Source organism: Fringilla coelebs, assembly GCF_963513975.1.
Source record: "Fringilla coelebs genome assembly, chromosome: 5".
Classification (NCBI taxonomy): domain Eukaryota; kingdom Metazoa; phylum Chordata; class Aves; order Passeriformes; family Fringillidae; genus Fringilla; species Fringilla coelebs.
The window spans coordinates 32684164-32708661 of record NC_140033.1 but is presented as its reverse complement, the minus strand read 5'-3'; the positions used below and the strand labels follow the sequence as shown (position 1 = coordinate 32708661).

Below are 24498 nucleotides of genomic sequence, written 5' to 3'. Positions count from 1 at the left end.
ACAATACGAGACAGCACAGACTAACCAATGGATTTAGAAGCCCTTTCAAGCACACCACCATTTCAAAGGTTTAAAAGATTAAAACATCAAAAAGAGCCTTGTGGTTACTATGTTTGTGCTTTTGCATTTTATAGTGCAGACATGAAAGTGACATTCACATCATTCTCCATTACCTCCACAATTCAGTGCCTCCAATAAATTTTAGGAGTGATTTTATTTTATTGTGCCATGCTTTAGTTTAGCCATTTGCAAATAAGGAAGTAACAGTCAGTAACTCGAAAACATCACTGCTACCATTTTCACAAGGCATCTTGAGTACTACTGAAACATTCTGTAATGTATGCATAATCCCATCTACAACCTACGCTAATTTTATTTTATGAATCGCATCTGATTCAAGTGACAGTTACTGCTTTGCTTCAGTATATTCTGCATTACATTTCCTTTGTTTCAGAACAGTCTCTCCTACACTTAAGAAGTCAGGATTCCAAAAGCATGGATTGGATCCTGCAAGTTCTCAGCCAAGTATCAGCCAGACACATTGACTGTGGGACTAAGTTTGAATGTCCTACTACAAAAATGATGACTCATAGTTGGATTTGTCTGGCACATTCCCATGCCAAAATTAAGCCAAATTCTTCTGACATTATGGAGATTAGTAGCCCTAGGAAGGTTAAGAGCTCTAGTCAGGTCAACAAACTGATGTGTGTGAAGTAAGCAATGATGTCCTAACGGGACACATAGCAACTATTTTGCTTGTAAAAGCAGTACCACTTCATTCATCCCTCCAACCCTGCGTTAGTTAGCAACTATTCAGTGCACTGAATGCATTCAAAGCCTATCCCATTAACTGACTGAAATTTTACTGCAATGGGTCTCGAGCTCTTCCTGTAGCCAAGGCACAGTAGAAAGCACTGACGTGTTGTTACACAGCTGAGAAGTTTCCTCAGCACCTACCAGCGCCAGCTCCACACCATCCACGTGCAGCGCTGCTTCAGCAAAGCACACCTCATTGCTTAGGAAGCCACCTAAATACCAGACCTGGGCAAAAATATTACCCATTATAGGAAAAATAAATTCCTGAACAGAAACACCAGTTTGTTTCATCAATACTCATTTAATGCTGTGAACAAGGAACTTGGTACTCCATTTCTGATTCAAGTACAGCTACCTTCTCTATAGTTAGGGAGACTCTTGTCAGTCTGTTCAGCCACCTGGAATTAAGGTATCTCCTCACTTTAAATTAAATACTCGTGCTTAAGTTAGAGAAGAGTCTTAACCCTGATGTAGGAGAGGCTGAAAGCTTTTGTTTTTTTCACTAGGTCAGGTTTGTTTGCACAAGAGCTACACAAGAGGTACGTCTTCCCAAAGTCACAGACTCTTCAGAGGAGATTCAAAGGGGTAATTCCAAGGTTATAATCATACTGTAATAGGAATAATGGCCTGCATGATCCTAGTAACAGGTCTGAATCCCCACTGCACTACACACAGGTTTAAGCTGTAACCCGAGAAGCTCTTTTCCAGAGCATCTTGTTACAAACCTACACATAAGATGGAGTTTTCAGTGATCATAGCTAATCCCATGATCTCCCACACTACTGATAGCTAACAAACTGAGAAAAAAAGTAATTCCAGAGACAGAATTAAATTAAATCTATTTCCAAATATCTTAACACAAACAATGCCACATCATATAAACAGCATGTGCTTTCCAAATCAGATATTACAACTAAAAAACCAACAGATTACATGTAAATACTTAGGGAACTAAAATTTCTATTAAGTCTTCACATATATGCTATCTTCTTATTTACAGTATCTTCAATACACTTATAAGCATACTCTTATTCAGTAGGAAGTGCTACTGATTCATGATGCATTAGCTATTCAGTTAACCAAACAGTCAATTACAATTAAAAATCATCACAAGAATAATTACATAAATTATCAGATAACTGAATGGAGTGCAGAACAGAACTAAGAGCAAATTGTCCTTTCCAATGCAAAACACGCCAGTGCACAAGTTCAGAAGCATACCTGGAGGGTCGTCTTAAATCTGCTTTTAAATTAAGTGGAAAAAGAATTCAGATATTTCCATCTTCTTGACTGACTCTCAGCTATGACACTTTCCATACGGCTGTTCAAACAACCTGACCTCACCACATATAGCTACAGCAGTAGAAGTAAAGAACAACCTCATTAATACACCAAAGTAAAGCCCCAAATCAGTAACAAGTAGCTTGGCTTCTTGGAGGATGTCTGCTGCCTTTTAAAACAGCTCTGCAAAGGAAATAATCTGATCAGCTGTCATGACTGATAAAGAGTTCTTCATTTTTCCTCCTTACAGCTATATTAATGCACAGTAATCATTCATCTCTAGTCACTAAACCCCAAAACATTCACTGTTATTTGACTAACACCTGCAGGTTTTCCTTGGTAATATTTGCAGACCAAACTGCCCTTCTTTCCTCCTTAAACATCAGCTGAAGTAATTTTTCTTCCCTCAAACCACCCCCCCCCCCCCAAAAAAAAAAAAAGAGCAAAACCCCACACAAAACAAAAACCCCAAACCCTACTCTTCACAGATATAAAATAAATCAGGAATATTTGCTGACTAAGCTTCTGGTGGCTGAAAAAAAAAAAAAAAAAAGCTGTTTGTGAATCTGCAACTCTGGCAGCTGGAGACCAGAATTGCCATGGGACGCAGGACTGACTGCTGTATGGCAGGAGTGCTGCAGAAAGCAAAGGTTCAAGCAAACAGACATTCATCTGTGAACCTTTAAAATAACTCTGAGCAAACAGTTCTTTCACAGATTATCTGCAAAACTAGAGACAAGCTAACAAAAATTGGTGCAAATCCTCTAAGGGCTTTAAGATTTAAAACCATTACAAAGGAAAAAGCTGTGGTTTTTTCTGTATACTGTGATAAATAAATAAGGTAGCCTCTGAACACTACTCCCTCCAGATTAATAAAGTAAGTATTCTTAATTTAGAATGGTCACATAATTATCTCAATCCTACAGTCCTCCTCCTTTTCCATTTCTATAAAAAAGCAGAGCAGGAACACACTCTTGCTGGAATTCATAGAGAACCCTATCTCTCTGGTGCCTGCTCTAACTACCAGGCAATGGATTCATAATCACCCTGTAAATAATTAAATATTCATTAAGTCTGGGTAAGAGCTTGAGAGCTTCAACAAACAAGAAACCAGGGAGACTTGTCCAAGAATACTCAGTTCTTTAGTTCTCAGAGCAATCATTTGCAAGGTGGGATATCTGTACTCAAGACTCAGTTTTGCATTAGATAAAGGCAGCAAAATATGGAACTGAAGTCCTCATGCAAATGTTCTGATCCCTAGGAAGGATGCACTGATCAGATTCCTGACACCACAATTTCATACATATTCTCACATGGCTCAGCAGAAAAAGCAACATTTTTAGGTCTACTCTGGTGGCAACTCAGATGACATCAGCATGGATGAGGCTGGCACTTTGTCCCTGCCAGCTGCAGGCAAGGCAGTTTCTGGTCTATAAATATAAGAGATGTTGCATTTCAAACTATACTACAGAATAAACATGTAGGCCAGTATGTGCAGTCACACAAACATACCAACACCCCAGAAGCAAGGCAGCAACCAAACTGAATGTGGCATCTGAAAAGCAAACACAAGCTAGAGCTCTTTTATGAATTTCATCCCATGGGGTATTTTACACCCTAAGCCTCTTTGAGCCCCCCTGGAAGACTGAGAAACTGCTACTGTAGCCTGACAGTCTGTCCTCTTAGGCCTGAGCAGAGACTCCAGCAGCCTGCCCACCTACAATTACAGAGGCCATCTTGGAACCACCAGAGACAACACAGAGACAACAATATTGAACCACCAAGCAGGGCACTGTCAAGGCATTTGCTTGCAATCTCATTGAACAATTCCTCTTAACATCCATATCCTCTCACCAGCAACCCACCAGTTGGCTTCTCAGGGAATATATATTAGAGGAATTACACTTTGGCTCTTATTTACATTGATTTTTTTCCCCTTTGGTATGTAAAAGAGCATTCTTCTTGCTCAACATTATCGTCGTCCAGACAGGTTTCCCAGAAATGTGAGTCTCTCCTCAGTGCTTAGCCAGATCATGCAGTAGACCCTCCCTGAAGCTATGCTAAGGCAAGTGGAAAATACTGCGTCAGGTGAATATGACTTTATAAGGGCAAACTGTGCCTGAGAAACTTGGTGATCTTCTAGAATGCGGGTTACAGCACTAGAGGATAAGGGGAAAGTAATATGTCATGTACCCTGGCTTGTGTAAAGCACTTGACGCTATCCCACGTGACATCCTTGTCTCTAACCTGGAGCCACATGGATCTGACAGATGGACCACTTGGTCAATAAAGAATTGGCTGGATAGTCTCACTCAAAGAGTTGCAGCCAACAGCTCGACACCCAAACAGCAATCAGCGGTGTTGAGTGGTGCTCCTCAGGGGTTTCTACTGGGACCAGAGCTTTTTGGCATCTTTACTGGTGACACAGAAAATGGGATTGAACGCACTCTCAGCAAGTTTGCGAATGACACCAAGCTGTGTGGTATGGTCGACATGGTGGAAGTGATGGCATCTAGAGGCACCTAGATAAGCCTGAAAGCTGGGCCCCTGCAAACCTCATGAAGTTTGCACAAGGCCAAGTGTAAGGTCTTGCATGTAGGTCAGGATAATAATCACAAGGACAAATACAGGTTGAGCAGAAAACGAACTGAGAGCAACCCTGAGAAGGACTTGGGCACACTGGTTGACAGGAAGATAATCATGGTCTGGCAATGTGTGTTTGCAGCCCAAAACACCAAACACATCCTGGGCTGTGTCAAAAGGAACATGGCCAGTGAGCCAAGGGAGATGATGCTTCCCCTCTGCTCTAGTGAGACCTCACCAGGAGGGCTGCATCCTGCTCTGGGGCCACCAACAGAAGAAGTGTGGGGACCTGCTGGAGCAAGTCCAGAGCAGGGCTCTGAATATGATCAGGGATCTGGAATACCTCTCCTATGAGGACAGGCTGAGAGAATTGGTGCTGTTCAGCCTGAAGAAGAGAAGGCTCAGGGGAAACCTCAGAGAAGCCTTCCAGTACCTAAAGGGAACAAGAGAGCTGGATAGAGAATTTTTACAAAGGTATGTAGTCACAGAAGAATGGGTAATGGCATTGAACTGAAAGAAAGTAGCTTTAGATTAGATATAAGGAGGAAAATCTTTACTGTAAGAGTGGTGAGGCTTTTTTTTCTCATTAAGGCCACACGATCAAGTTCACAAGGTATAGTCTATTGCACCATCCCACAGGTAAAATATTGCTTATGAAGCACAGAATTTGACCCACAACTACAATACCATGGCATCAAAAGTGGCTGGCAATTATAGGATTACAATACAGTCCACAATAATCCGATGAGCTCGGCTGCAGATGCAATAGACTGCTCATCACAGGCTGCCGGGGAAGAAGTGATGCTGGGCATGCATGACAGTGCTTGCTGCCACCAGGCTCCTCCACAGCACCCTGGGAGGAGAGGAGCACCCAGCAGGTGGGGACTTGCTACCTGCACTCAGCTCCCTCATCTCTTCTGCACAGGGTAATCTTCTCCAACTCTGCACACGGTTGTGATTTTAATGCTGAAGTATCTGAGCAGATTAACACTTGGATTCTATTTTCTGTCATTACATTAAGAATCTCACTAATTTTATGCACTGTTACTTGGAAATTAGGAAGGTACAAATAAAGACAGTCCCCAAAAACGTACATAACACAAAGAACCTTCTTACACTGGTCTTAACCTCAAGTAGTCTGCTAGGCAGCAAGCACAGTATAGTTGTCAAGTTCTTAAACATACTAGTTATCCATATGCCAACACACATAAAAGCTAGCTTTCTGCTACACAGCTGGTTCCTCAAGAAAATAGTATTATTTAAGTCAAGAATGCAGACACCAATTTGCAAAATACACAAGGCACCTATGGACAAGAGCTTATACACTTTCATTTCTACTCATTGGCAAATCAGTGATTTGCAAGTGGTAGAGCTTGCTGTGCTGTCTAACCACTTATAGCAACCTTGGTGTAGTAAGAATCCTATGATAAGGTTTAAGAAGTTTTTCTTCTTAGCATGCCTTTTGAATGCTTGCAGAAACACTCTCAAAGAAATAAAATTAACTTTATGCCTAGCAACTTAATCATAGCAACTAGTCACAGAGACCATTATTGAAGCATATGACAAAAGCCAGCACCCCTTTTTTGGGGTGTTTTTTCTTAGTTTTAGTAGCACAAGCAGAATAACATATCATCCTGATCTATATTTTAAAAATTCAATTAAGTAACTTGCAATCATTTCAATTTCTTCATTATTGTGTAAAACTAACCTAATTGTTGAGTTAGAAAGTTTCAGTTGAGATGCCTGCTCGTCTTGGTACTGAATGAACATTTATTTTATCTTGCCTCTGACCTGATGCTTTAGATTGTTTATCCTCTCTCTGCTTAAAAAAGAATCAGAGGGGAAAAGCAGTGAACAGCAAGGTTTGAAAAAAGACACGTTGTCGAAAGAACAGAGTCATACAAGAGCTATCACTGAATCTTATTAGACTTCTGGTGTACTCTATACTTTGTAAACATGAACAGACTACTCTGATTTTCAGGAAGCAGATACTCTAGAACTGGCTAAAACAGCAGAGACTGCTTTCTTTTCCCACATGAAAGAACGTACACTGCAAACTGAAAGGGGATCAGCCTGTCTCCTTATTTAGTTTTACACACTGAGCAAATCCAAAAGTGTGCACCACTCCGTTTGTGACACCCTGGAAGAAACATGCAGCATCTCAAAGACTCCCCACAAAAGCCAGCACCAACAAACTGCTAGAAGATTTTACATGCAGAGTAATTCGGATGAGTAAGCACTGAGTCAGTTAAGGAGTCTGGATCGTTTACATGAATCTCTAGTCAGTTTTGTTTCCCACAACAGCTAATTATGTAAAGGGTTACAATCGTTACTTCCTGGAAGTCATCATCCGGTAAACCAGCTGCATTTGCTTTTTATTCCCAATATAGCTAACAAGAAATACTGCACCGTAAGTGTTCTAATTATACTTTTTGTAACTTCTATTTTGCAATAAAAAAACCCACTTAGGTCTAGTATATTTCAAGAATGTTTTGGTTAATATGCTAATACAACTCCCTTGCCTGCTTGCCAGCACTTCTGCATCTATAAAGGAAAGTCTCAGGAGGCTGTAACTGAAACTAAAGCATGTTTTATTGGTCAATAATAGATACCAAACAAAGTTAACAGGAATATTCTAACTAATGATCACACTTCTAAGCAAGTTCTACTGAATCCTTTTTGAGAAAAATAGACAAAGAAAAAGTTTTTTCCTTCTCATGACCTTAATTAAAAGAACCCCCCCCAGATGCTATGATCAAGGTAAACACAGATAAAGAACCCATGTACCTTAGGAGAGACTTCATTAAAGACAGATCAGCAGCACTGTCCCGGAATGGACAGAATTTGGAGTAAATAACACAGACCATCTTAAGTTTATTTCACAGATACACAGATATGATTGTTAAAGAGTCAAATCATAAAGCATACATTTTCTCCACAACATTTTCTTAGAGCATTTAGTGGGTTTTCCCTTCCTACCTGCAACATCTACCTCATTAACATGCATCTAAAACTGGGATTATTTTATTGGGCCAAGTATGAACTAAACCAAGTATTTACGCCTTCCAGAGAAGATAGAAGAATAATATGAAGTCACAGCCATGCCCACATACAGAAAACAGGACATTAGATTTGCTTGAGGTTATTTCCAAAATGCTCTTCATTTTTCATAATGACATTACATCTCAATCTCAGGACTTATCAGTCACCTCCAGGTAAAATTCAGGTTTCCAGAAGGTGGTACAATGCAAGACTGAATATTGCATCTTGAAATTCATACAGGTATATGCCTGAGAAATAGTGACAGAAGAGAAAAAATGAAAGGGAAGGAGTTCTTAAAGAGATCTTCCTTGATCAGTTACAAAACTGAAATTAACTAAAAATGGCTCGAGAATATGAGTGCTTTGCCTGGACAAGATGGCTTAGTGGGCAGAGCATAGGTAACACACCTTCAGCTTACCAGGTGGCTGTAACTCACTTGTGACACACTTCAATGTCTACAAGAAGATGACTTCCAGAAGTAGGAGAAAACAGAAGATTCCGGAGGAAGTAGTGCCTCAGGATTATGGCTCCATTACAACAGATCAAAGTGAATTGTTTGTCCTAGAGCACTCCCACAGGACCAAGCCACCACACAAACTGCCAGAACAGCCTGCAGTTGTTTAAGTCTTGGAAACAAAGGAAAAAGCAGTGATAACCAACTCCTTTACTTTTGGTGCCAGATATAGCCTTCGTAATGTAAAAGATACACAGCAAGCAGTCTTCCTGTGCAGACAGCTCTGTCTCTTACTCAAGACATGGACCCATGCTCTCAGCAATGGCCTTCTGTGCTTCATTCCAAGTATCTGCTACTGCAGAGCCCACCAGCCTCATCCCTGTTACTGGCACACAAGCAGCGATGCCAGTCATTGTACCTTCAACCACTGCCTCCAATTTTCAGCTGTTCCGCTTTCACATCCATATGTATGTACCTACACACATACTCCCACAATCTCCTGAACCTCAGGGTGTGTGGCACAGCGCCCAAGAGACATAAAGTGGGGACAGAAAAGATGAAATAACTTCAGGAACAAGAGGCCATTCATGACTCGCCGCTCCCAGACTGACCAGCAGAGCCCAAGGTCAGCCAGCCTTGTCCCAGAGATGGCCAGCACTTGATCACATCAGCCCACACAGCTCACAGCAGAGTACGGGGCAGGTCCCTGGAAGGGTCGGTCCGTACATGGCGAGCTGGGAGAAGCACTCACAGAGGAAACGCTGCCTAAGACTAAACCCTGCAGGAAGCAGAGGCGGCAGCAGCCCTGCTGCACATTTAGCCTAATCGTTCACACACAAACAAACCCCCACACTCCAAAGCCTACTTTGCCCTGTGAAAGCCGAGCAGTAAGAGTAGATTAAACTCTAATAGGGATTAATACAAGTTAAGGTAGCAGCGATTTCCACTAGGGAGACCAGAAAGGTTAGATGTGGGATAGCATAAGAGGTAGATGTAGGAAGGGTTGGGAAAAAAAAGGTAAAAGGAAGAACAAATAACACAGGAACTTGCATTGACACCTGCCTGGCTCCATTTTTGCTCTCCCCCGTGTCCATCCCTGTCCAAAGCAGAGATGAGACACGCTGCACTGTCAAGTCATGGTCAGTGATTTCTAACAGGCTGTGTAATGCTCAGGAGCGGATTTCTTATCCAATCTCAACAGCACTGACCCACTTTCTTCCAGCACTACCATCCATCACCTCTGACTGACAAGGAGTCCAGTTTTAACAAAAGGCAAAACCTAACACAGGCGAAGTTTGAGGCAGAAAATGTTAAGAAATTCATATCCCATTCTTACTGTGGATCCCATTCTGTCTTACTGCAGCCACTTCAAAGCTATGTTTAATTTTATTAGCAACTAGAACTCCAGTTCATAAAAAAGTGACCAATAAAAGATAATGGAAGGAAATTAAGTGATCTTAGCATGATTTAGAGCATTGCACTGCAACAGCAAAACTGCATAGAAAATATGCTTGGAAAAGAAAAAAAAAAAAAAGCCCCAAAGAAGTGATCATAAAAAAATTCCAAACTGCTTCAGAGACAGAGGCAAGTTAAAACTTCATGCTAGAGACTAACAAGAATGTGTTATCTACAAAACATATGCATCAAATATGCATTATGAGTGCCATACTGCAAAAAAGAAACACTGTTCAGACAATCCATTCACTACCTAACTTTTTAATGTATGCTATAGTAATCAAGACTTTATTCACCTTTAAATTCAACTAAAATAATGTAGTTTCACTGTGCTGCTGGAACACAGCAGCTACAGTGTGTGGTCAAACCAGGAAAAAAAAAGTGTACATTCCTGACTCTTCATCATATTTTCAAAAAGGCATAAGAAAAGGTGGGGTTTCTTTAATTATATAGAAAGACTAAGAAGCCAAAATCTCTGAAGTTCCTGAGTCATGACCTTTGGGAAGTCGTCATTTTGTAGGGCTCCCCCATAACCCAAATACTTTGGTAAACAGCATAGTAATAAACCAAGTTCCTTAATTTTCATTCCAAGAAAGCTGTGGAAGTGTAAGAATACTGAATATGTTGGTTAACTAAAAAAAAAACCAACCCCCCCCCCCCCCCCCCCCCCCCAGAACAAGACAAAACCCAAAACCAACCAAACCCAAAACCAACCAAAACCAGTTCAGTTTATGACTGAACTGTCTTAATTTGCAGATATCCCTTTCAGCTGCAACTACAAACTCATTAACATTTACCTGGACAACTGGTGTTTGTACTCTGAAAGGAAGTATCAGGGAGCTTGGAGAAAATGGTGGGGGAAAAGATAAGGAACCTCATGAGACAACCTAACTCCAACTGGAAAACAGCATGGAGAACAATATCCTTTCTGTATCAGACAAAGTCCTGTGTGTGGTGAAGTTCTTTGACCAGAAAAATTTCTGCTAAACCACACTTGATAAACTTGAACTTTGAAAACTGGCATCTATTCATCAGATTTTTTTTTTATAAACCTCAAGAATTCTGGCATCATCCAAGGTACCAAATGTTTCATTACAAAGACTTTATTCAAAATAGCTATCAGTTTACTAAAACAACAGCCCAATTTGTACTTCAGAACTTTGTCTTTTCTCAGAGAGGCTTCTGTTGCAGTTTTAATGTGAAGTTACAATTCAGCTTTACAATTCAGAATTTTCACTTTCCATAAAAATTAGTTAGGCAACGTAATACAGACTGTTACCAAGTTCTTTCTGATGAAAAACAGGAGTATTTTGTTCTGAAGAAGGCCATGCAAATATTGATCTTGGGGAAGTGTCTTCCTCTGCAAACTGCTTTTGGGCTTGCATTTCCACTAGGTCAATTCCAACTGAAAAATTTAGATGGAAAAAAGGAGGGATCTAAGCAGCTCTTCCCTCAGCCCATTTCAGTTGGAGATGCAGTTGTGTAAGAAGGCTGAGATTTAAACTGCAATGATTCTAAACAGTACACACCATAGGGAGGATCTCTCTGAAGAGACAGGCCTGATAATTAGTCAGTACAAAGCTTACCTAGTCAAAGCACATTTCTCCTGTCCATGGAAGGCCAGTTACAAGTCCTAAGAAGGCAAACATGCCAGTTTAACATGAATGATCGAAAAGCTCTGGAGCAGTATATCCCTAATCCTCTTGCTCCTCCGAGAGACTTCGTTTTCTGAAGGATGAATTTCTGAAGGGAGCCAGTTATTCAAGATCTTACCAGCTCACCTTTTACCATACTCAAGACACCCACTCACAGACATCAGAGGATGCTCTAGTATTTCTTCACTAGTGTGAATTGCTCAGTAACTTTATCAATAGACACTACTTGACATTATCAGCAGTACCAAGGAGCACTGGTCCTCAGAATACAAAATGTAAGATAGGCTACTATAGTCAACCGAGCCTTGAGTTAAGGCATGCTGACTACAAATTTAATAGGGTCAAAAAGCAGAAAGTTAATACTTGGCTCATAACTATACCACCAGTCTACTGCTCATCTAGAAAGTATTCCTTCCATTTTCTAGCTCCAGCTTCAAGGTTGGTAAAACTACCTCCAATGACTAGGAAGTGCAAATAAAATTACCACATTCTTTGGAAGAACACAGACACAACTTATACTGCAGATGACCAGGAATATTTTTTTTATTATGTTATGTTACTTTCCAGGTGCCTTTATGTCTACAAAGTAAGGTACCCATGCCATCATAATATTTTTACATCCCCCAAAATGACGTAGAGGTATCCAGCTACATAGATACCGATATATATACATCTAGACAGATCTAACTTCAGTATTAAAACATCCATAAGAAATATTCTTCTGTTTTCTATACAATGTGCAGGGAAGTGAACACACTTACCTTATTGATTCAACTGGGACAGCTCTTGATGGAAGGTAGACTGAAGAACAAGGATGGTGCAAAAAAAGGTGCAATAAAATACTCTGCCCAACAAGTCAGAAGTATCTTGTTTACTTCAGCTTGACAAACAGGTAACATTTACAAACCTTCTGCTGCTCCTGCATGACCTCTACTAAAGCAATAGACAATCTAGTGGCACTGCTAAAAATCCAAGGAGAAGATGCCAGTTTACACCACCCAGGAACCAGGCACGACAATTAACATCTGTTACTGCTTCCTATTTGAGGAGTTAGGAGTAGAAAAGCTATGTGAAGAATGGCACTACCAAATCCTCGTTTCCAAATATGGCACCATATACATACCCTACAGGGCATGTACACTGCAGGCCCCTCTTCCTTCAGTACTAATATTCAGACATCTTAGGGCAGGATTTCCAACTGCACCCACCAGCGGCCAGCGGCATGGTTTCTGAAGCACTGACGCTGATGCTCAGCAAGCTGGGCTCAATGCAATCTCACCACAAGGTACGGGAGATTCGTGCTGCTGCACTCCGGTGCACACGCCTGTCCAGAGGACCTCAAAGGGCCAGTCTGCTGCCCAGCTGTCCACATCCTTCAGCACTAAACACATCAGCAGTGAGAAATCAGCTAGCCATTGCAAACACCAGAAATCACAGGCAGCAAAAGCAATTTGGCCACACCCTTTCTCCTAACCTAATATAAGAAATTCCAAGCAGTATATAGGGACCTGACTTTCCTGAATTTACATTCCCTTAAAGCTATCTTGCTGGCTAATTGGGGCTGATTTCTTAGGCCTTGAACCCTCAATATCAAAAAAGATTTTTAAGATACCACACAGTAGTATCACTGCTTTTTTATACTATCACAGCTGGTGTCAAGCAGAATTATATCTTAGCACAGACAGTTCTTGACATCTGAAATACAACTGTAGTGATGCTGGTTAAAGAAAAAGCATCTAGCCTAGCATACCTTTTCAAACAGCTGCTGATCAACAATTCCAGCAAGACAGTAGGGTGGGACCAGACTGCACACACCCCAGACCACCACAAAGAAGCAAAGCAAGTTAAAATTCCTATTAAGCTATATTTACAAATGCCATCTCCCTCTGCAATTGTGATGGAGAACCATGACACCAAAGGACAGCCAGGTCATCAACAGAACTTCATGCCTTCGTCTTTAGCGTCCTTTGAAATGATACAATAGATGTAGCTGAAGGGCATGGCATTTTTTCTTCATTATTCAAAAGAAAAGACTGGCATATATAGCAACTAGCTGCAGATAATAAAGGCTGAGCCTTTAACAATCAAGTTAGGAGGAGGCAAAGAACAGTCTGCACACTGTGCAATGAGCTTAAGATCTCGAACATTTTTTATGCTCAGTGACCAAGATAAATCTGCAACGTGTCCACAGAGAGGAAAAAGCGCCAATCCTTTAAGGGCTCAATGGCAGCGAATACACCAGCTATGTGAGAACTGTCTCGGCCCTGCCCATGTCAGATGGACACTTGAAGTGCGGCCCACCTGCCAGCTCAGACCCCTCACTACCCATCTATTTGGCAGATCCCTTATTTTAAGCTTAGATCCTTTCTTGGACGCAAAATGACTTTTGATAATGACAAGTATTTTTCACAAAAAGTTAAGCTTAAGAAGAAAATAACTCAAAAACTATCTCTTTACTTTGAAGAGCAAAAACCCCAACAAAACGACAAGCATTGCCTTGAAAAATTGATGTCATTTGATCAAGTGGGAGGGAAATATATTGGGCAAGTACACAAAGTCAATAAATCTTTCAACAGCTGAGGAGTGGTCCCTCCCACCCTGTTCCAGATGCCTCATATAGACGGTCCCCAGCCCATGCCTGCGTGAAGCAGGAAGGCTGTTCCTGAAGCCCATGGACTTGCATGAGGACCTGCTCCATCTCTGTGCATCACACTGTGGGCAGCATCAAGGAGGGAACACCCTAACTATATGAAGGCACACCAGCATCATTTTAAAAAGCAGAGTCCAGATGTTGCATAGCTTTTTAAATGCCGTGTTTCACGTTCACATCGATCCCTGGATTTATTACAATTTACATATTATGCAATATTTTCCCCGACAGCGCCCAGAAGAATGCGCACCAAGAGACCCACACCCCACTGCCATGTCGCTACTTTCCCAATCTCTGTTCCACCCAAGACACTGCCAGAAGGAAAACGCTAGGCGAGGAAACTCGAGGGTCTGGAAGCGCCGGTGGCTCAAGCCAGGATCTGTCGGCGCTGTCCTTGGCACAATAGTTGGATGCGATACAGCCGGGCGATGCGAGGCTGAAATACTTCCTGGATGGCTGAATGGGCTCATTCAATAGTCAAGGGTAATTCTTTATTAGCCATCTTCTACAGCCCAGCACAGAAACTACAGCCCTGAGGCGAGGGTGGGAGACACCAGCCATGTGCCTCAAGAAAGGGGTATGGCTTAGCATTGTCTCTCGTCCCAGTAATTGACACGCTTTTTTTTTTTTTGTCCTCCCTTTCCCCTTCCCTCCCCCCGCTCCGGGCGTTACCGAAGCCAGTGGAGGAAGGGAAGGTGTTCGGCCGGGGCCGGGTTGTGGAAGAGCCGCCGCAGCTGCCGTCCGGCCCGGCCCCTCGGACCCACCGGCGCCGCTCGGAGCGCGGCGGGGGAGAAAGCCTCCGCCGCCCTTTCGCCACTCTCCCTCCCGCCCCGAAGTTCGGGCAACTGGGACGGGCCGCCCCGCCGGCCGTGGCAGCTCGGCCGGCAGCCGGGGAAAGGGGCCGGCAGGACGCCCGGCCCCCGCGGCGGTTTTCCCGCTGCCTCCCCGCGCTTACCTTTCACTTGACTTTCATACTCCGCTATAATCTCTTTGTCCTTTTTGAATCTGCTCGGGGTTGACATTATCCACTCGCTTCTTCTGCTTCTCCGCCTTGTTCTAAATTATTATCACTAATTATTTTTGTTTATCTGGAGGAGCTCCCAAGTTGTGTCAGGCGGCCGCAAGCCCGAGCGAGCCGGGGAGGCGGCGGGCGCTGGCCCCGCGGGAGCGCCGCCGGCACCGGAGGCGGCGAGGCGGGGAGCGGCGATCAGACTAACCCCGGCGCAGGCACCATCGCCTCCCGGCACCGCCGCCGGCAGCAACGCGGTCCGCGGCCCGGGGCCGCCGCAGGGCGGGGCGGCGGAGCAGCGGCCGCGGGGCACTCGCTTCCACTAGGCGAGGGCGGGGGCCCGGCGGCTGCGCCCCACCATTGTTATCTGTCCGCACGCACCCGGGAGAGGGGAAGGGAAGCAGGGAGAGAGCGGTTGGCGGGAGGCAGGCGGCCGCGCTCGGTCCGTACGCCAGAGACACTGGCCACTGCTGCCGCCGCGCTCGCCTGGCTGAGAACTCGGGGCCGGCGCCCCGCCGTGACTAACCCCGGGCGGCAGCGCCGCGGCGCATGTCCCAACCTCGCGGGGCAAGCAGTCGCCGGCTCGGGGCGGCTCCCCCGCCACGCCCTGGAGAGGTGTCTCCGGGATTAAACTTCTCCCCGCCCTCCCGCCGCTGTCTCCTCCCTTCCTGCCTGCCTGCCTGCCTGCCCGCCTCCGGTCCTCGCTCGCCTTGTCCGCCCGCTCCGCTTCCCCATCGCCCCGCCGGCAGCCGCTCACGGCCCGGGGCCGTACTCGTGGGTGCAGTGCCCGCTTGCCCGGCCAGCCCTAGCCGGAGGCCCAGCAGGCCTGGTGAACTCGGGCTCGGGTTCGGGCGGGGGTAAGAGACCCCCGCCCCGCCGCCCCCATCGAGCACATGGTGGCTGGATGCTCTCGGGGGACAGGGGTGTGAGGCCGCGGTACGGTTACAGAAGGCCCTTAATCCGGCGGGGAAAGTTTAAGCCCCGTGCTACCGTCAGCGCCGAGCCGCCCGGGGAGAGGAGACCGGAGGGGACCAGAGGCCTATTGGGACTCCATGTGCCTCCCCAGTGTCTCCGAAGACAGGGCACGGCTGCACCGGTGTGCGTGGGGGCTCGGACCCAGGGGGCCAGAGCTTGGCAGCACGCAAGGGAAGAGCTGCACCCTCAGCACGGCCGGTCTTGCTTCCACCGCACTTGTCCGCTCCGCGCTCCCCTGAGGATGCAGCTTGTTCTTGGGGGCAGGAGCACCTGTGTGGGGCATTCCCCACGTCTCCTGCAGGAAACAAGCAAAGCTGGGCGGGAGGCCGCTCAAAATGCTCCCTTGAGCTGCTGTGCGTGGCACACATCCGGGCTGGCCCTGATGTCTGACAGTCATGTTCAATGTCAGCCTTAGAAGGATGGATTCCAGCCCAGCAAGCAGTGGTGCACAGCCCTCCCCGAAAAGCTGGAGGTGGGAAAATGGGAAGAAGATCATCCAGAAGGGCAGGAATAGCTGAAATTTGGAGCATGGGGAAAGTTGTCGAAAGGGCATAAGTGACCCTGGCCTACCCTTGGTCTGGGATGCCTCCAGTTGCGGTGTGGACAGCCTCCTCTGCCTGAAGAGCTGGAACTTAGTTCAGCCCTTGGAGACTGTGGAGGATGAGAGCTGGCTGCCAGTTCCGCAGGTGCAGTGAGACCATGCCTGCCAGCAGTCAAGCACAGTGGTTCACAGAGCTGGTAGCCACGCTTCTCCAAGGTCCCCCGGCTGCAAGATTGGGGATGCACAAGGGCTCAGGTGTGGCTCAGTTTGAACAACCCATTTTTCTTTTTCCCCTGGCTGCTCTGAAACTTTGCTTTTGTCAGAGAAGAGCTTTCTGAAAAAAAAAAAAACCCACAAAAAAAAAAAACCCCACCCCAACATTGAAAAAGCAGAATGATGGACACTGCTGCCTTGTGATGAACAAAGAATGTGGCTGTCATTCATGGGTCAAAGCCAAAGGTCAAACCATGGCACAGCTTCAGACTTTGAGCTGAGGAGGTTAAAAACAGGCAGGGGACATTCTGGAGACAGAGGGCTCCATTGATGTCAGGTATTGTCTAGGAGTGATTAAGTATAGATGCACACTATTTACAATGAATTTCCAAAGATAATGGCTGTATAATTTGTGTGGTGGAAGTTCTCAGAGATCCTGTCCTGGACAGCTAGCTCTGGTGCTGCCAGGACCTGACTCTTTGGGACAAACAAGTGGATTGTGGGATCATCTGCAATTGGAAAGGTTCAAGGGATTTGAGCTTGAGTGCTGGAGGGACCTGGTGCTCAGAGAGCAATGGTACAGTTAACTTTACTCATGCAGACATTCTTGCTTGTGTTTATATTTAATTATCATAAGCATGTTGCCTTGGTGTTACAGTTGCTCACTTCCACACCTCTGCATTTCAGCAGTAAGTCTACATCTGTCCTTTGCAGTTCATCTTTCATTAAGTACCATATTCTTCCTGCTAGGGGATCAGGGTAACAGGATTCCTGTTCCCTTTTCCATCTTCATGTTTTGTTCTCTGTAATTTTATTACATGTCTTCCTCTTGCCCTCCCAGTGCAATCTTTTTCCACTCTGATCCCAATCCAGATCACCTAACACTGTCTTAGTACAGGAGGTTATTGTCTAAAACCAATTTAAAAATTTAGGTTGGATAGTCAAATTACATCCCTTGAATAAGAAGCCCAGCCTCAAAAGAGCAGTCATCTCTGTAATCCCAACCACTTTGATTTTCATCTCAACCTTTGATGCCAGCATCTTGCTTCCTGGCTGTTTGAGTCCATCTGTTTGGCTGGGGACTGGCTGATTTACAAGACAGTGCGCCGTGTTCCCTGGGAACACGAGGCACTAGCTGGAGATTAGCTGTAAGTCTTATCTGGTCTTTCAGAGCACTGTGTTTTTACAAACAGGACAGGGAACAGTGTTCAAGTCCCCTTCTGCCTTGTGTGAGGTTATGCATGCTGGCACCTCCAGCCAGGCCAGTCCCTTAGGTCCCTTACCTAGGACTTGGGCATAGAAATCGTGTCCAAATGTGGCTGAAGGTGTAGAAATGTTCTGTGCATCCTCTCCGGAGTCCTGAAGGATGCAGCCCTCTCCTACCACTGAGCCTGTGCTGGAAAGACTGTGAGGAGAAGGGTGCAGAGATAGGCTGAATGCCCACGCTGACACCATCCATTCCCGCTGCACTAGATCCTGTATCCAGAGGATCAGCCTGGCTCCACAGAGCCAAAACAGAAGCTGCAGACAGATTATGTTACTGTTTGAGAAGATGAAGAAACCATCTTTGGGCTCTGAAGACTCACCTCCCTGTGTTCAGCCACTCAGCTCAGGTCTGTGTATCTGTAGCAAGACTACTGAGGAAGGATGGGCCAGGCACCCAGCAGGCTTGAGTGTGCCAGGCTTAGAGCTGCACAGATTCTGGATCCCTGAGTTAGGGTTGGACTCCAGGACAACCAGGATTGAGCTGGCTGAGAAATCTGGTTCTGGCCCCCTGTCCCTGTTCTCCCCCTGCTTACTGAGCCCCCCTCCCCCCCTCCCTGCCCTGCTCTTCTTTAGGGATTGGCAAAGGATTGTGCATTATTACATGGGTGTAATCTTCTTTTAAGATGTTCATGGCAGCTCAAGTCTCCAGACTCAATTCCGCACTGATTTACACAGCCTGCAATCCCATTGTGAGGGTGGTGATTGCACAGGAGCAGACCCTGCCTGGGCACTGCAGTGCCACGTTTGAGGTGACTTACAGGACACAGAAGATTATTCCAGAAATGCCCGTCATTTGAGACCTGTTCCCAAAGATCCCCACAGAGTTCCCATGAATTTTGAGAGTAGCAAGTGCTAGAGCTGTAGAACAGTCTTATTATATAAATCCCTGTGCACTCTTGAATGATGCTCAAGAAAAATATTTATCCAGTGTTCTTTGTGCTCTGACTTACTGCTTGCAGAGCATATCCACATCTTTGCAGGGAGAATGCTATAGACATTTAAAAAGTATTAGGATAAAGCTGATGGAGAGCACATATGTTGTTGCAAGAGACAGAGTTGTATCAATAATGCAGTCTAGTACAGTACTATTGAGGTACAGTTTTGGTGCAGGGTTTGTGGACTGTACCTCAGTGTCTGGAGTTAGATAATCTACTCCACCGGGGAATTGGAAAACCTGAATTATGTATGATAGAACAGAGACGTGTTTATTCAGAGAGCAGTTCCTGCAATACTTCATACACTTAGTGCAAAAAGGGAATAACACAGGCATGTTTGATTCTGCTTGCTTGAGAACTTCATTATTGCATTTCATTTGCACAGCCTGATGAGCTGTGCAGTATTTGGTTTCTTCAGCTGCTAATAAAAACAGTCCATATAACTGATTGCTGGAATGTCATTGAGCTATTCTCTGTGAGTATATAATGAAATACATTGACCCCCTTAAACAATAAAACCCTACACTAATTTTTTTTTTGTCGGAAAATAAGACAAATAATTCATCTTGCTTTATAATTGCAGTCAATCAGTCATTTTACAATTGGACAGTAACTCTCTAAGTGAAAGACCAAGCTTTAATCGAAACAATGAAACATTTGATTGTTACTGAAAAATCAGTAAGAGGCACCATTCAAAGAGCTTGTTCAAACATTTGCCACTGATAAGATGCACATTTCTAAACAATCAAATCTGTTTGCTTTGGAATGAGATTATTTTAGCAAATACAGTTGCTTATCTAAGATGTAAAACCAGTGAGGCTTTTTTTTCTCTCCCCTGCCCCCAACCATTGCAGCACTTAATGCTGCTCCGTGCTTATAAATTCCTGAAACATGGAGATGAAGTCTGGGCTTATGGGGTTTGTCATAGGCTGCAGAAGAGCCAGGACTTCACCCTGGCTGACCTGAAAGCAGATCCAAAGTAGATCCAAAGCGGATCAGCTGCACCTTCGCAACAATGAAATGAAGACTGTGAGCTGCCCAAACTTTAGTAGTTCAGGAGAGATGTTTCCCTTACCTGAGTTTCTCTGTGAGCCTGAGCTGTCACTCAGCTTTCATTGCCAGGAATAGTACTCTGACTATTGGCATGGGTATATTGATTGTAAGGACAGGTGTACACAATTTCTTCCAGACACAGGAAGAAAGGGCATTCTTATTCCACAGTAAGAGTGTCTACAGGTGGAATAAGTAGAATTGGCAATGCTGTAAGTTCATGCTGTACCAGGTCCATGACCATTTCCAAGCCCTAGGCTTTACTACACACCCCCTCAGCTTACTTGTTTTGTCCATCATGCTGAGTTTCTTTAGAATCTAATAATCAGAATGTCCATTTTGTGGGCTTCACACACCCTAATTTAGGCAACTGAAGTCATATACCCAATTCAAATGAGGGTTCCTCAGTATAAAAGAGATACAGAGCTCCAGGAGAAAGTCCAGTGGAGGACTACAAAGATGATTAAGGCATCTCTGTTACAAGGACAGGCTGATAGGGTTGGACCTGTTCAGCCTCAAGAAGAGATGGGGGGGGGGGGCATCAGTGTCTGTAAATATCTGAAGGGAGGGTATCAAGATGATGGATCCAGGCTCTTCTTAGTGGTGCTGAGCAATAGGACAAGAGGCAACAGGCAGAAACTGACACTCAGGAAGTTCCACCTGAACATGAGGAAGAACTTCTTTTACTGTGAGGGTGCCCTGGAACAGATTGTCCAGAGAGGTTGTGGAGTCTCCTTCTCTGGAGATATTCACAGTCCTCAGTAACGTGTTCTAGGGACCCTGTCTGAATAGGGAGGTGGGACTAGATGCTCTCCAGTGGTCTCTTCCAACTGTACCCATTCTGTGATTCTGTAATTTAACTGTCATTTTACCTCCTTCAAAAGTCAATCAAAAGAGGTGGGTCCTTAGTGTCATAACCAGATGTCATATAAGACAGTAATGATATCCTCTTCATAAAAAGATATGCTGAATCTTAACAACAATTAGGAATATTTATAGTCATTTGCTGCTGAGTAAAATGCACAGCTAAGGGTATGCAGACTGCATTCGCTCATTTACTAATTGCAGTCACATTGGAAAGTAATCCCGTTGGCCAGTCATCTGATGGAGGATTCAGGAAAACAGCCACTAGGTAACTTTTTCTATAAATGTGTATGCATGCATGTGTGTATACAGCCAATTTGCCATGTTCAAATGTGTGCAATAGCTCTCTCAGCATGAAATACAGCTGAATCCAGTGGGGAATTGTTCACATTGCAGAAAAAAAAATCTTCCAAGTGAAATCACTGACTTGAAATGTTAAGAGATGTTTCTGGTTCAATAAGGCAAGATTTCAGTCCTAGAGGACTGAGAGAGTCTGGGACCTGAACAAGCCTTGTGTTTCTTCTAAAACAAAAAGTAATGCACCAAACCCAAACCTTCTCACATTAGTTTCATGGCTATTTTGTTTGAAGAAATTAATGAGACCTAATCAGTGATTGATAAAATAAGTGATGGATATGTTGATATTTCGTTCTTTGGTTTTACGATTCTGAAGCGTATCTTAATGTTTCCTTGTTAACTTGTTCGTTTTGAGCAGTGCTAATAGGACTAATGACATAACTAACATAAAGAAAGTGGTGAGGCTACTTTACGCCTTCTACTGTTGTTAAGAATATTATCCTTTTTTATATGGTATTGCTATTCACTTCCCAGCTAGTAATTACAAGGAGGAATGAATTCCAAGTAATAACTTTCTCACTTAATGAGAAGACACTGAGGCAGTCTTGCCTTTTGGAAGGAGAAGAAATATAGAAATAATTGCATCTTCACTGCAGGGTTTGTGTTCTCTGTGGGGCTACTTTTGTTCCGTTGGTAGCCTTTGAGACTCTAGGATTCTGCTTCTGAACATAATGAGCTGAATGCCTAATTTGTTAGCTTTACACACCTTATACCTGCCAGCTGACATACAGTAGCATTTTTCTGTGTCTTTATCTTACTTCTTAAATTTAAGACTACATTGTCCAGAGAAGCAGGAAGGTTGTTTTTGGTTTGGCTTTTCTTTCCAAGGCTGGTAACGGAACATCAGTGTATTTTGAAAGAACTTTTCCAAGTGAGCCTAAGAGGCTGTGTTCGTGGTATTTAAAGTCTTTGATGAGCATATGATTGCAACTCTGATAAACAGCTTTTGGGTTTAAATTTTCTCCTTGCCTTGTTTGTGTTTGTTCTATCCCTTCTCATCTAAAAATGAAATGCTTCTGCTACTTTATTACTCCTGACCTTCTCATACTAATGGTTTTGAGTGGAGAACATTAGAAGCTGGGTTATGTTTAAAAGGAGAAGGAACTGCTTGAAGCAGCATCAGATAATTAAGAACATCACATTTTAAAAAATCAGTCCTACCTACTTCATCATGCTGCTGTTATCTGACTTTAACTGGAATGCCTCTATGAATAAGGCTGCTGGATTGTACCTTCAGGATTTAGATAGGGGAACACCACTGCCAGTCTTGCTATCCTTATATGGCCTTCATGGGCCATCCAGGAATCTCAGCTTTCTGGGCTGCTTCGGTCTGTGCCAGTAGTTTAAAGGTTGCGAATTGCCTTCATTAATCTCCAAAGGGCATTAATATTGAAGCCCAGCAATGACACTTCAAATGTCAGCCTTGTTCATTTTCTCAGAAGCATCCAGCTAGTCTGCTTATTCATTAATGTGGCTGGCTGGGTGGGAACAGCTGCAGTCTATCTGCCTGAAAAAGTGCCTGGCTATTAATGGTCTATGCAGCGTGCTGTCATTTCTCTGATTAAGCCCCTTGGTCTACCCTCTGGCTGAGCTCTTGCCTGAGAAAAAGGCATATGCAGAGAGAGGCAAAAGTGGAAAAGGAAGGCTAGCTCTGTAGCATTGTCTCTTTTGATTGTTGATAGAATGATGCTGCTTTCCTGAGGTATTTTTCTCTTAGCTACTTTTGCCTTCACAGTTGGACAAAGACAAACCAGACTCATGCAGGAAGGATGGTGACACTTGGGGCTCAATGATCCTTGTGGGTCCCTTCCAACTTCCAAAATATTCTGTGGTCCTATATGGAAATGCTAATGCCAACATAACTGAATCTTAGACTGTGAAAGAGAGGTAGGAGGGGATATAGCCCCAAGATAGGTCTGAGGAGACCCAGAATCTCTACGTTTTGCTTAATAACACTTTAACTTCACTCAAAATCCCAGCTGCTAGCATGGCCTGAGAGCAGTCCAGGGTAAGTTGGGTGGTGTCAATTGGGTGATGTCAGGTTTCAGGCTGCAGAAGGAATTGAATCTGCTGTTCCCCTGTATTAAAAGACATCAGGATGTCCTTCTTCTGCCACTGGATTTTAAAAGACAAGGATTAACCTGAAAATTGTTCTTTTAAGTATTTGATACTACTGTCACTTTGTACAGGGAAGGTGCTCCTTGCTGCAGTCTCTATCTCTGAGTGAATTTTGAGGTGCCAATGATTCCTCAGGCAATGTCCAAGTCCCTGCTGCAGAGGTGTGGAATCATTGGGTGCTTGAAGGTACCCATGTCCTTTGTTAAACCTGGCTTTCTGTCACATCCTCGGGTTGTAGCTGACCCTTTCTGCACACCTGGGCGGCTGGCTCTCATCAACAGGAGACGCACAGTAGCTCAAAGGTAAAATATAATGATCCTAGCCTCAAAACTGTGGCTTCAAGGTAAAGCTTTTAAGCTTTTATGCCAGTGTCCAAGAACATGAGTCCCACATGGAAGAAAATCAGTAAGGAGTTCCAGAGCAATTTTTTCCTTTCATGTTTGCCATGACTAAGAACATTTCTTAGTCATATTTCCCTCTTGTTATTTCTGTTCACCCACCCAGATAATTGGGTGTGCAAATATTGCAAACTGCACCTAGGCACTTGTCTGTCTCCAAATGAAGTTTTTTTAATGAGTCTGTATCTCAGATGTACAAAACCAAAAGCTTTCTGTTAACATCCACTGCTTCAAAAATTCATTTTGACCAAAGATAATATCTGTTTAAGGTGATTCATAGTTTTCAAAAGTGCATAAAAATGAAGATGTGTAGAAAATCCTTCCTGGGGGCTTTCCGGTCGAGGCTGTTGATGTATTTGAGATGTCACAGCTCCCTCCAGCGGGCTACTTCCAAGAGGAGGATTCTGCAGGCACCAACCCAAAGCTTCCAAACCTCAAACAGAAAATAGTCAAACCATTTTTTTTAGCATTTTTTCCCCTGAATGTAGTAGCTGATTCTCCCTTCTCACAAAATAATAATACTTGAAGCAAAGACTTGGATAAAATCTGAGAAAATTAACGTACATGGACTAGATTTTCACATAGACTCAAACCAATTATTTTCTGTTGACTGCCATGTAAAAACAGTGGTTCATTTGGAGTAGGGTGGCATGGCCTGTGAAACCACAACATGTGAGATGTAGTGGGATAAGGAAGGTTTCTTATGTTTATATTCTCCAAGTCATCATTCTCCAATATCAAACTACTGCAACAAACTACCCCAACACAAATAACATGGCATTCATCTGAACATATGTGACTCCATGTCGGTTTGTTTTCATAACATGGATTACTGG

At 44.0% G+C, this 24498-nt stretch overlaps 1 protein-coding gene across 2 annotated transcripts in view; it reads right to left on the bottom strand.

Moving 5' to 3' along the window:
• SRGAP1 (SLIT-ROBO Rho GTPase activating protein 1) overlaps positions 1-14958 on the bottom strand; it is a gene marked incomplete at its 5' end in the record, with an annotated part of 134730 nt that extends 119772 nt beyond the window's left edge. For both annotated transcript variants that reach the window (XM_084206340.1, XM_084206341.1), the window contains one exon: positions 14892-14958. In XM_084206340.1, the coding sequence (XP_084062466.1) occupies positions 14892-14958 (67 nt within the window). The remainder of the gene's footprint in view (positions 1-14891) is intronic.
• Between the last annotated feature and the right edge of the window lie 9540 nt (positions 14959-24498).